We start from the raw sequence: 12,927 nt of genomic DNA on the forward strand, positions 1-12,927 counted from the left end.
AATTCACGAGCACCAATTTCAAGTGGGCGGACAACGTTGCTGGCAGGCTGACTTCCCTAATCCATCCAATCTCCCACCTCTTGGACTGTCATTTCTACCTTATTGTATTCAAACCTGCACATTTTGTACCCCATTCTCACTCTCAGCTGGTAACCTTGCTGCTTCCTTTCTTATGATAATGGAAGAGCGATCAGAAAACAAACCTCTATAAGATCCTCAAATCCTATCTACCTACCTGGGCTCAGATACTCTGCCCCGGTTCATTGACAACAAAAGAACTGCTGAAAAACCCACCAACTCAGGTACATCACTCAGGCAGTTCAATCCTCTGCATCATTTTAAACTTCTCTCCAGCATACAAACATGCAGTTATTTTCTCCTTTCTTTAAAAACCATCTTCTGAATCATTTTCTCCCCCCTTTTCCTTCACAATGAAACTAAAAAAGTAGCATATATTCTCTTTCTTCAACTTCTCTCCTCTCCTCATCTCTTGAAGAGACTGCAATCAGATTTTCACCAATTCCATTCGCCCACTTCCACTCCAAAATCACCCAGTTCACGGTCACCAGTGCACCTCCATGTTGCTAACTACAATGGGCAGTTCTCACTCCTCATCATATTTGACCCATCAGCCTCATTTCACACAAGGGCTCACGCCTTCCTCCCAGGAATATTTTCTGCCACACTCCTGATTTTCCCCCCACTGTACCTGCAAATCCCTTTCAGTCTCCCTTGTTGGTTCCTTCTCAGCTCTCAAACCTCTGATGAGTCGTTTGACTTCTTATCTTCATTCACCCCTTAGTAAGCTCATCTAGTTTATTGACTTCAAATATCCTCCCGATGCTGATGGCTCCTAAATGTGTTATCTGCAGGCTAGACTTTGTCTTTGAGCTCTAGGATGCACATCCAAATGCCCACTCAAGGACAGCCCTCCAGCAACCCTCCCCTCATTATCCTACATAACGAATTTTTGTTCTCTACCAGATCATCGCCATCACCTAAGTGCCGTTATCTCCTACAACTTTAAATAAAAACAACCCCCCTTGATCTACTTCCTTCACTGGTGACTGACTACTAACTCATTTCTCTCTGTTCCTGTGTGCAGAAAAACTTGAAAGAGTAGTCTATATTCACTGCCCCTAATTCCTCTCCCATCAATTTCTCTTAAGGTTGTGCCAGTTAGGCTCTTGTCCTCACCTGTCTACCAAAACATCTAATTAACATCACTTCCAATGATCCAATGTTACCTAACCGCTGTGACCAGTGCTCATTCTGCCTGATCTGATGGCATCTGATGCAGTTGTTTTTCCCCTCCTTTCTCACACACCTTCTTCATCATCTCCGCTTTCAGGTCAACACTCTTGCTTGGATTTTCTGGTCCCTCTTCATTAGAGTTCTTTTGCTGGTTCCTCATTTTCTCTCCATCCTCCTAGGGCTGGAGAGTTCCAGAACTCAGTCCTGGCCCTCTTCTCTCCAACACCATCTGCCTAGAAGATTTCAGCCAGACTTATTTTAAACATCACCTCTAAGCCTACAATGCTCACATCTGAATCTCCAGTCCAGCCATCTTTCCTAACTCCAGGCTCATGTGTCTGGCTTCCTAGTCTGTTCCCCACCTGGCTCACTAATAAGCAGTTCCAACTTAACACATCCAAACTAAGCTCCTCATTATTCTCCTCAAATTTCTCCTCTCTTCTCTTGCTCAGGCCAAAATCTTGGACTCACTCTTGATTTCTCTCTGCCTTTCACACCCTACATCCATCCATCAGTAAATCCTGTCAGCTCTACCTTCAAGCTACCCAGAATCTGACCATTTCTCGCCACCTCCATGGCCATCACTCTGGTCCAAGCCACCATCACCTCTCACAGCAGTCACGTCACTGCTCTCCCTTCCACAGTCCACTTTCTAAATGTCAGGCAGAGTGATCCTTTCTATCCCTGTCAGATATTATTACTTCTCTGCTTAAAACTTTCTAACAGCTTCCCATCTTTCTCTGAGTAAAAGTTACAATGGCTTATAGGGCCTTACAGTCAGCCTGCCATCATCTTTCTGACCTCATCTACTACTTCTCTCTTCCTTGCCAACTCCACCATGGTCCCACTGCCCCTGGCTGACACTTAAATATACCAAGCATGTGTCTGCCTCAGGACCTTTATACCTGCTGTTCTCCTTCTGGAACGCTCTTCCCCCTGATACGTGCACATCTTGCTGCCACATCTCTGACCTTCCCTCCTACATCAGTTTCTCAGTGATGCCATTTTAGTTCCCATACCTATTCCTTTCCATGCTTTATTTTTCTCCTTAGCACTTATCACCATCTAACGTACTATGTGATTAGTTTATTTATGTGCCATCACTTTCCTCTTGCCAACATGTAAGTTCCATAAGGGCAAGACTTTTATGTTCTGTCTGGTCCCCTCATGTATGTACAATACTGTATCCAGGTATCCAGGCACCTACGATACCTAGAACAGTCTTGCATGTGGGAGAGGGTCAATAAGCGTTGATGAGTGAGTAAACGGCATCTCTAATTATAATCTCTCCAGTCAGCCTTCATCCTGCCTTCAGAGTCATCTAATTAGGAGATAAATCTGCTCACCTCAGTTTTCAGCTTAAAACCCTTCAATGGGTCTGCAGTGCTATATAGCTGGTGCAAACATTTATAGCCAGGCCTATTCCTTAAATGTGGTAAGTGAAGTTTATGTGTGTGGGGCGGGAGGTGGGGCAAATAGGAAAAGTAGAAACTGTAGCACCTGCCTAAGGGCATTCAATTATTTTACAGAACTAAGCCGGCCACTTTGCAGCCCCCGTATACCGAATAAATCACCATCTCCACAGCATGGCTTGGTAGGCACCAGGCAGGCCTGCCACATCGACTCCCTCCTGAGCCTTGTAACATCAGAGAAAACAGACTGTGCATCTCCTCAAACCAAGTGGCTGCAACGCAACTGAACACATTGCTTGTTCATTATTAAATAAACAGGCAAGGAAGCAAGATGTCATTGTTGGCATAGTCTGAAATTATATCTGGAACCCAGATGTTTGAGCCAGATGACTAAACTTGCTGAAGGCAGTTTTTACAACTATATGAGGTAATTACACTTGAGTTTCAGGGTGACATGACTGGGGATCTGAAGAGGTAATCTCCCACACAGCGCTTCCAATCTGGCAGGACCCTACCGCAGTCAGGAAGCATATCACAACTAGTTTGAGCTTTTTCCCATGACGAACGGGGGAGACTCGAGAAGGGCACTCACATAACTTTTCCCATCCTTAAATCTCCTGGACTACTTCACTGAGAATGAGTCCTTTGGGCTCATCATAGTAAATTGCACTTCCTTCAAGATTTCTGCTTCAAAATCCTCTAGCCCAAGTCCTCCATGGGACTTTGATGACGGCATACAAGGACTTCCATGATCTGATGACCAGTGTTTACTAGAACAGACTCACTGCTCAACATTCCCGTGTGTGCTCCACTTACTGTTACCAAAGATCCATCCTCTCCTGTCTTAGAAAGTTTGTAAATTCCAGAATGTCCTTCCCACCCACACATTCCAGGCAAAGTGCCCCACCCAAGAATCAACTTCTCCAGGAATCCTCTATAGAGCTACTCAAGTCAGCTAATTACTTCTCTTTTTCTGCACTGTATCCAGTACGTAACTCCCTTCTGGTCTTTATTAACTGCTATTATTGTTTTATCTCAGTTTCGTTGGGGTAGTAACCATAGCCAATGTATCTTCGAATTAGTGATGCCTAACCTAGTACCTGGCACTTAAGGGGCACTGAGTGGATGTTTTTTGAATTTAATTATAATTAGAAAAGTGATCAGATCCGTGTGGCCACAGTAAAGGCTACAGAAGTGTTAGGATGGGAGGGGAGTTGGAAAGAGGGAAAGAAAATGAGATTCAAGTTATATAACAATACTTTTTTTTCTATTTCACATAAATAAAGGCAGTACTTAGCAATGGAAAGAATGCACTCCTAACATTTTAAAAGGCAGTCTAGCATAATGGGTCAATTACAGTCAACCTGAGTCCACTGACTACAGAGTGCTCCTTCTATAAGCTAATTTGACAGAATATTTATGTTCCAGCTAATGCAAATTGATAAGAAAAACATTAAGATTCTCCAAAACTAAATTGGTACACGGTAGAGAATAAACACAAAAAAATTCACATAACAGGAAATGTAAATAAGTTTAAAATATTAAAAATAGTTAATCCTACCAATAAAAAAAATACAAGTTGAAACAACAACCAGGTAGTCACTTAGAACTTATTAAATTAGCAACCTTTTGTTCATATTTTATCACCTAATGGTAGAGGACTGACTGCTGACATGTAGCAACAACATGGAGGGGCAAACTGGCAGAGATATGTTGGAAAGCAACTGGAACCCACTGGTAATAATTAATTATGAAGAAATATTCCCAAAGGAGAGTGGGATACTATAGAGTATTATTTATTTATTTATTATTTACAGTATTATTTATAGTAATAAAAAATCAGAAGCTTGAAATATTCCCAAAGAAAGGTTAAGTAAAAAAGATTTATCTACCCTTTGGAATATATACAGTCATCACAATATTGCACAATAATGATTGCTCATCATGGATAAATTATAACAACAATAGTACTAACGGCTAATATGTATTGAGCATTTACTAAGTGCCGGCAGTATGGCACTTCCTATACATTGTGAGATACGTACTTATGCAGGGTTCCAAGATTTAGCAAATAAAAACATAAGCCGCCCAGTTCAATTTGACTTTCAGATAAACAACAGATATCCTTTGTTTACCTGAAATTCACATTAAACTGGGCATTCTATATTTTATTTGGGTAAAAGCACTCCATTTGATTCATGACAAAACTAATACACAGAGATTAAATAACTTACCCAGGGTCATACAGTTAATAAACAGTGATAAAACAAATTTTACAAGGTTTAAGTTTACAAAAAAGTAGAATAGTAAATTTTGTCTGTGGATGATTACAGGCAGACCTTGTTTTACTGTGCTTCATTTTATTGCACTGTTCTTTTTTTTTTTTAGAAATTGGAGGTTTGTTGCAACCCTTCATTGAGCAAATCTATTGGGCTGTTTTTCCACCACCACCTGCTCACTTCATGTCTCTATGCCATACTTTGCTAACCCTTGCAATCTCTCAAACTTTTTTACTATTATTATATTTGTTATAGTGATCTGTGATCTGTGATCTCTAAGGTCACTACTGCAACAAAATTATGACTCACTGAAGGGTCAGATGATGGTTAGCAATTTTTTAGCAATAAAGGATTTTTAAATTAAGTTATGTACTATTTTTAGACATCATGCTATTGTACACTTAAGAGACCACAATATAGTGTAAACCTATCTTTTATATGCAGTGGGAAACCAAAAAATTCACATGTCTCACTTTACTGTGGTGGTCTGGAACCCAACCCGCAGCATGTCCAAGGTGTGCTGTATAAATAGGTAAAACATGTGCATGCCTGTGGATCATGGTGGAGGGGAAACATGGACAGGTGATACTGCACCACAAAATCCACTTACTGAGCAATTACTTGAGTACTCACTCTGGGCTCTGTGCTGCAACAGCCTTCTGAGGCCATTTCACAGGTGAATAAAGTGAAGACAAGTATTTTTTAACTCAAGGTCATAAAGCTAGTAAAGGCAAGATCAGATTCTGACTTGAGTGTTTTCCTTTCAAGTGCAGTTCTAGTAGCACTGGGATAGAAGTTTTTGTGTGAGAAAACTCATGCATGAGGGCAGAGGAATATTGCAAGGAGATTTGCAAAACCTAGTTGTTGGAGTTTGCCTTGGTTTAAAGCCCTACTTAGAGCCAACCCAATGAAATGCTTGAAAGAAGTCGTGGTGAACATTTATGGCTCCAACTGTAATTTAATTTAGAAAGTAGAAATACATACTTCATTCTTATGCTTTTGAAAGTGAGGCTGCTCTTCCACTGACGCTGCTCTCTAAGCTCCCCCCCTTTCACTATACACTTGAGCACATGAACTTGTTAGTTTCCTCCAGTGAGTCACTTAGGAAGAGTTTATGAATTTTTTCAGCCAACCACAACGGAGAGCACACGTGCCAGTATGCCTTTAGAGGGAAAGCTACGCCTAGGTTCTACACACAATAGAGAATTTTAGGATAATTTCCCTTAGGTGTCAGCTTAAGTTTTCCTTGAGAGTTTAGCCCACATCAGAAAGTTTGTGCTTTTAACTGTTTATTCGGAGAGAAGCAGCTGGCCACAGGGCTGCCTGTGATGCCTTCACCACAATTTGCTTTTGTTTTTCCCTCTTGGTAATTACCTCCTGACTAAACCACTCACTGGTCCATGTAGAGGAATCCTACAGAGATGAAAACACACTTGTTTAAATAAAATATTTATGAAGAAGCCCTAAAATGTCACTGAAGTAAATGCAAATTAGATCTTCACATATCGTGCATCCAATATGCCACTCATTCCTTTGAAGACTCTCTAGCTCCTGATTGCAATTAACATTAATTTTAAAAAATTAATCCCATTGTGCATAATCACCCAATGTCTATTCATAAAAATCCAGTGTTTTAAGGTTAATTTTTCTTGACTACCTTTGAAAATTTGAATTAAGACTAATGTTTAATCTCAATGATTATTTTGGAAATTTTTCCTTAGAAACTATAACTAATTATTATTTTCCATGTACATCTTTCAATAAGTTATTTCACTCTGAATCAATAGTGAGGGTTCCACATTCCGGCCTTTAATGGAATACTCTGGACATGATTTTCTCAATTTGTTATTTTTCCCCCCCAAATTGAGTGGATATATAGTTTCTCATGATAGTTTTAAAGAGTTCTCAAAATAAAAATTAGGGATAATATGGTCAAAAGTTAAGAATCAGTTGATCTGGGTGGTAACCATACAAAGTAACAGTAGAGACCCCCTGACTTTTGATACCATCTTTCCTAATTTTGCAAAAAAGAAATCTGAGCTGAGCTGATAAGAATTAGGTGGGTTCATCCTTTTCTTAATGGCCTCAACAGTTGTCTTCCACCTGGGTGCACATTAGAACCAACCGAGGAATTTATATAAAAATATACTATCAGGCCCCACCCACAGAGATTCTGATTTAACTGGTATAGGGTAGAGCTCAGTCACTGGCAGCTTCTTGTTTTCTTTTTTTGTCTGTTTGTTTGTGAGAGCTCCCTAAGTGTTTCTAACGTGCAGCCAAGTCTGAAAACCAATGATCTAGAAAAAGCTTCCCCTGAATAGGGTTAATGTCCACCTGGAAAGAAAAGTCATCAGTGATGTGTCATAAAGCTCTACTTCACACCCTGACCAGGTGAACCTTCTCCAGCTCACTAGAAAAATGAAGGAAAAAATCTCTAGAAACACAAAGCTAGAATGTCAATGGAAAACTCTTATCCTAAATAGAAGAATTTATAACCAAATACTGAGTGGAATCTTTACAACTGCAAGAGAATTTAACCTACGCTTAGAGATTAAATCCATTACAGAAATAAAGAATAGAGAAAGGATGTCTAAAGATAGAGCTTACGAGAAAAACCTAGGGAATTTTCATTGATGGTAACTCCTAGATGCTTAGTATATGCGATGTGTTTACTTAGAACCTACTTTGACTTAGACTCAACTCTTTCTGTAAATGGAATCCGTGGCCTTGCGCTAGTTTAGCTTTCTGCATTTCAATTCATTCATAGATACCAATCTCTTTTAGCAATGCTTCTCAAACCTTAATGTGCCTATGAATCACTTAAGGATCTTGTAAAACACAGATTCACATCAGTAGGTCTGGGGTGGGGACCGAAAATCTGCATTTCTAAGAAATTCCCAGGTGCTACTGGTGTACAACTGAACATGTTGAGCAGCAAGGTCTTAGAAGACATTATGAGGATTAAATGAAGTGACCTACATAAGTGCTTGGCACCTGTCAGAAGAAAAGACAAGGAAAACAGTAAAACATGCTTAAAACCTAGAAATCACATGATTCAATCCTCTTTCCTTTTCCAGATGTGGAAACAGGATGAGAAAAGTTACAAGCGCTACCCGCTAAGAGTCAAACGGAGAAGAGACTAATTCTTTGTTGACTCGTAAGTAAATTCAAGATCAACAGCAGAAGTTAAACAGAGCTTTTCATTCCATGCAGGGACAAACCTTTTAATAATATCAGGTAGTTTAGATAGAAATGAGCACTGGGCAGGGGGAGAGGAAGGGGAAAGGAACAATCCAAAACACAAGGAACCTGAGCTGTCAATCAGCCAGAGCGCAGGGAACCTGAGTCGTCAATCAATCAATCAATCAATCAATCACGAAACCAGGATATAAAAACAGGAAAAACAAAGGAATGGCGCCATTTTTCCTCTCTTGGATTGGCCCGCTCCCAGTTCTCAGGAGTGCACTACGTCTTTTACTTTTTTTATTTCACTAATAAAAAATCTTACTTACATCAAACTTTCTGTCTCTCGTCAAAAATCTCTCTTTGGGTGACTAAGAACCAAGGTAATACTTACTTTTCTTTTCCCGGTAACAATAATAACTGCTGTCCTACAAGCAACTGGCCCTCTCAAGGAGAGTGAAGTCCCCAGTTACAAAATATGAGCATAGACGAATTGATAACGTTACAGGAGACTTCCATGCTTGAGGTCACTGTTGAACTAAGAGACATCATGCACCTCACATACACAAAAAAGTTTAATAAAACAAAAGCCTCCTTATTTTCCTCCCCACTCCAACTCTGCTCCTCCTGAAGTCTTGCCGTATGCAGTAAATGGAGGCACTTAGATCAAAAAGCCTTGGGTCATCTTTAACTCCTCTCACCACTCACTTCCAGTCCATCAACAAATCCTAGTACTGCCTCTTCAAACTGAGTCCACTGTCCCCTCTGTCTGGATTACTACAATAGCCTGTTAGCAGGTTTCTCTGTCTTTTCCCTTGATCTTCAACAGTATTTTCTTAACACAGCAGCCAGAATGTTGCCACTTCTCTATTCAATTCCTTCTCTTCTTTTTTTTTTTTATATGTTTTGTTTGTTTTGTTTTAATGGAGGTACTGGGGATTGAACCCAGGACCTCGTGTGTGCTAAGCATGCACTCTACCACTGAGCTATAGCCCCTCCCTCTCAACTCCTCCTCATTCAGAGTAAAAACCAAGATCCTTAAAACAGTTTAGAAGGCCCACATGATCTTCCCCCTCCAACTCTTACCCATATTTCTTGTCATTCTCTATCTTTTTCACTCTGCACTAGCCACTCTTGAACTCAGCTATTTCTTGAGTCACATTAAAGACATTCCTATCTTAGGACCTTTGCACATGCTTTTCCCTGCTGCTGTGAAGGCCATTCTCTAGACTCACAAGTTTATGCCTGACATTGCCAATATATGAAACAACATAATATCACACAGAAGGATTCTAACTGCTCTCTATGGAAACATGCTTACACTCAGCTTAAAGATCAGCACTTTACTTTCCATAGCTGGTACAGATGAAGGACTGGTGAGGCATTCCAGTTCCACTTTATGACTTAGCTTCATTTTAAAAAGATGACACTTTCATCAAATTCTCTTAATACCAAGTTAGGGAAGACAAGGTGCTGTACTCCTGCATCACAGTACTGCAGCTACCTGTGCATGTGCAAAGAACCACCTTTCTGATGGTCTACTCATCGTGACCCAGGCTTACCCCACCTCTGAAAAAATGAACAAACATCCCAGATGCAGCGTCACTCTGCTGTCCACAGGGAATTATGTCTGTTTTCTCCTTTTAAAACTAAAGTCCCTCAGCTGAGCTTGAGAAAATGGAGCTACCACTCGGTAGTCAATGGACAGAGAAAGCTGAAACATGGCATTCAGGTGGGTGGGTTCCTTTACAGAATAGGAAGTCACCCATTTACAGAGATTTGCATCCCAGGGCTGCTGCTGTGTGTGGTTGTTCTGGTTCGCACTACACAGCAGTAGGGGTACCATTCACGGTGCTACTCCAGCCACTCAGCTCCTAGGGCTCTGAAATTAAAGGCACTCTTGGTTTGGACAAGCAAACAGCTTCAGAGGGATGGAGATAAATGCATCTGATGTAAGGATTAATGTGGGCAAGGAGAGGAAGGAGGGAAGTGAAGAGATTTCTCCTGAACAGAAGAGACAGGGCACTCTGGACATGGGCTTCAGCCTCAGTTGCTCTCACCTGGCACTCACAGTCCCCCGCCCCTCTCTTGCCTCATGAACAGGCTACTTCCTGACCCAGACCAAAGATCTAGAGGGTCCTGGGGGCTACCTCAAAATCACTGTGCCCCAGTTAAGAAAGCAGAGCAGTGCTTTCAGGAGCTCAGAGACTAGCACAGCATATTCTTTATCTGTGGCTACTTCTCGACCAAGGAATCAGAGGTGTCTTTTGTGAGGAGTCTTCTCTGTGATTCTTCCTCAGGGGCTTCCCAGTGAAGGGGCTGAGGAAAACCTAAAAACATGGAATCTAGCTCATGGATTAAAAGCAGAGGCATAAAATCAGCCATAAAGATATGGAGTGTTAAACGTGCAACTCAGTGCGAGGTCTTATCCATCTTCCCTTAGAAAGCCAAAGATGACTACTTATTCAGGATAAAAGTGACAATTCCTGGCACTGTCACAGGCAATGAAGTGGCACGTTTGAACAGGAATGCTTGCTTTGGGTGAAGCAAGCTAAATAATTTTCTTGTTCCTGCTTACTTAAGGACAGAACTTTCCCCACTGAGGACATCATCCTGCGCCCCCAGTTCATGAAATGAAGTGTTCTCATTCATGTCTGCAGTCCGTGCAGCACATCATGTCCAGCAAGGAGCCCTAAGAAGGCTGGGCATTAAACCTCTGGGGAAATCATTTGAAATCAACAGTATTTTTTGACTTAATTCTCTACTTTAAAGTAACACATTAGTGATCATTCCATAAACTTAATTAATGTAACCACAGGCAATGGGAAACAATAATCTTTTTTCAATTAAAAAAAAGGCTTTGAGTAGGGAAAATCTGATTTAAACTTTTAATAGATGACTTCTCTTCACCTCACAAACCTCTTTTAAATATACCATCAAGGAAATGCTATGGAAGTCAGGCTTAGTGCATACCTCTTCATGAACCAAATAATTCTCTATTTATCCTTTGGGTAAATAGACTTTTATGTAATGGACTGGCTTAAAATTAGGTAAATTCGTACTGGATAATCTGCACAGCAATAGCTCATTTCCAATATTTATACACAGGAATATTAGAGGAAAGGCCATTTTCTTACCCCATCTTTAACAATCCAAACCCAATACGGCTTTTTTTTTTTTAAGTACTTAGATTGAGAGGCTATTCAAGAAAATGATTCCTCAAGGTGAGAATAATCTCAAGTAAACATCTGGAAGGAAGGTGTCTTCCAGTAACCCGCAGCAGAAGAGAAGACATGGGAGATGCAGGACCCCTGAGAAGAGCAAATGGCTCCACTGAAACTCCCTTCTTCAATCTTAATTGGTCAATGGCCAAAATAAATGAACTTTCCAAAGTTAGGAGCTTCGAAACTTTCACTCGGAATAACTGCAAGTGCACAAGCCAGGACCGGTGAGCCCCTCGACCTCGGTGTGCCCGGCGGCGGGAGCTGGTCGAGCGGCGCGCCCAGGCCCAGACCGTCTCCACGCCAAGAGACCCGCAGGGAACCGTTTCAGGCCCGGCTGCCCAGGACCCGGAGCTCCGGATCCCTGGCCCAACGCCGGATCCCGCCCGGCCCTTCTCACCCCAGGCCAAGGAAAGGAAAGGGGCGCTCTGGGGAGAGGATGAGGAGCGCCCGGTGGGATTCAGCCGCAGCCCGGAGCCGTCCCCAACTCCCAACTTCCAGGAGTTACCCCTGGCCTCGTCCCCCTTCTCAGGGCTCGCGAGGCCGCCGCGGCCTCCCCTGGCCGGGAGCGCAATGCCCGGGAAGTGGAGCGCGGAGCTCGGGAGCCGCCCCCAGGAGCCCCAGCAACCGGAGCGCAGGTGGCGGGCGTGGTCCCTCCAACCCTGCGCCAGCCACCCGGACTCGGCCTCCGCGCAGCAGCCTCCGCCGGGGTCCCCGCGCGGTTCCAGCCTCAGGCCCCGGTGCGCCGGTTCCTGACCCCCTCCCCTAGCTCGGTGGTCACCCGCTCTCCACCCTCCAGCCCGCGTTTGTCTCCTGCCTCAGGCCCCGGTGCGGCCCCAACTCCCATCCCAGGGCCCTCCGGTCGCGCCCGGCAGCGGTGGCAACGGCACTCACCTGGGTCGCGGAGCCGAGGTCTGGCGCGGTCCCGCAGGTGGTAGATGAAATCCTGGCAGCTGTCGTGCTCCAGGGCCCCGCGGGCACAGAGCTCGGCCAGCAGCTGCAGCGCCTGGTGACAGAGCGCGTCCCTGGCCCCGGGCATCGCCCCCCCGCATCCTCGGACCGCGCCGGGCAGGCAGGCGCGAGAGACAACCCTCCGCCTGCCAGCTCAGAGCCGCCGCCTCCGGGCCGTCCGCCCTCGCCGCCAGGGACCCGCCAAGAAACCGCCCGAGCGCCAGCCCCAGCCGGTCCGGCCTCCCACCGGTTGCATGTAGCTCTTGGCCAGCCGGTTCGGTCGGGCTTTCTCTCTCTCCCGCCCGGCCCCTCCGTCCCTCCCCCGGCACGGAGGAGAGGCGGTGCCGCACAGCTCAGCGCGCCTCTCTCCTCGCGCTCCGCCCGCCACTTGCGGCCGCCGGGGGGGGGGGGGGGGCGGGGCGGGTCAGGGGTGCGCGCCGCGGGGTAGGATCCCGGCGGCCCCTGCCTGGGCGCCCGCGGGCTCCTAGACGAGCGCCGGACTGGGCTCGGGACCTAGCGCTCACAGCGGCCGCGCCCAGGTTTGGAGAGTGTGAGCGGGTGCGCGCTCTGTCCTGATGCAAACCCACACCCTCTCCCACCGCCCTTCGCTGCGGGAGTCCAAAGCAC

The 12,927-nt window shown here is 44.3% G+C and overlaps 1 protein-coding gene across 2 annotated transcripts in view; it reads right to left on the reverse strand.

The window, feature by feature from the left end:
• The window catches only part of SYT9 (synaptotagmin 9), a 176,064-nt gene extending 163,379 nt beyond the window's left edge, over positions 1–12,685 (reverse strand). The window contains exon 1 of one of the 2 annotated variants that reach the window (XR_012509705.1): positions 12,244–12,685. Coding sequence is in view for 1 of the 2 variants with exons in the window: in XM_074372466.1 (XP_074228567.1) it covers positions 12,244–12,388 (145 nt within the window). In the remaining variant the exon portion in view is untranslated. The remainder of the gene's footprint in view (positions 1–12,243) is intronic. The other variant, XM_074372466.1, reaches the window with a different exon arrangement.
• Positions 12,686–12,927: the final 242 nt, after the last annotated feature.

Source organism: Camelus bactrianus, chromosome 10, assembly GCF_048773025.1.
Source record: "Camelus bactrianus isolate YW-2024 breed Bactrian camel chromosome 10, ASM4877302v1, whole genome shotgun sequence".
Classification (NCBI taxonomy): Eukaryota; Metazoa; Chordata; class Mammalia; order Artiodactyla; family Camelidae; genus Camelus; species Camelus bactrianus.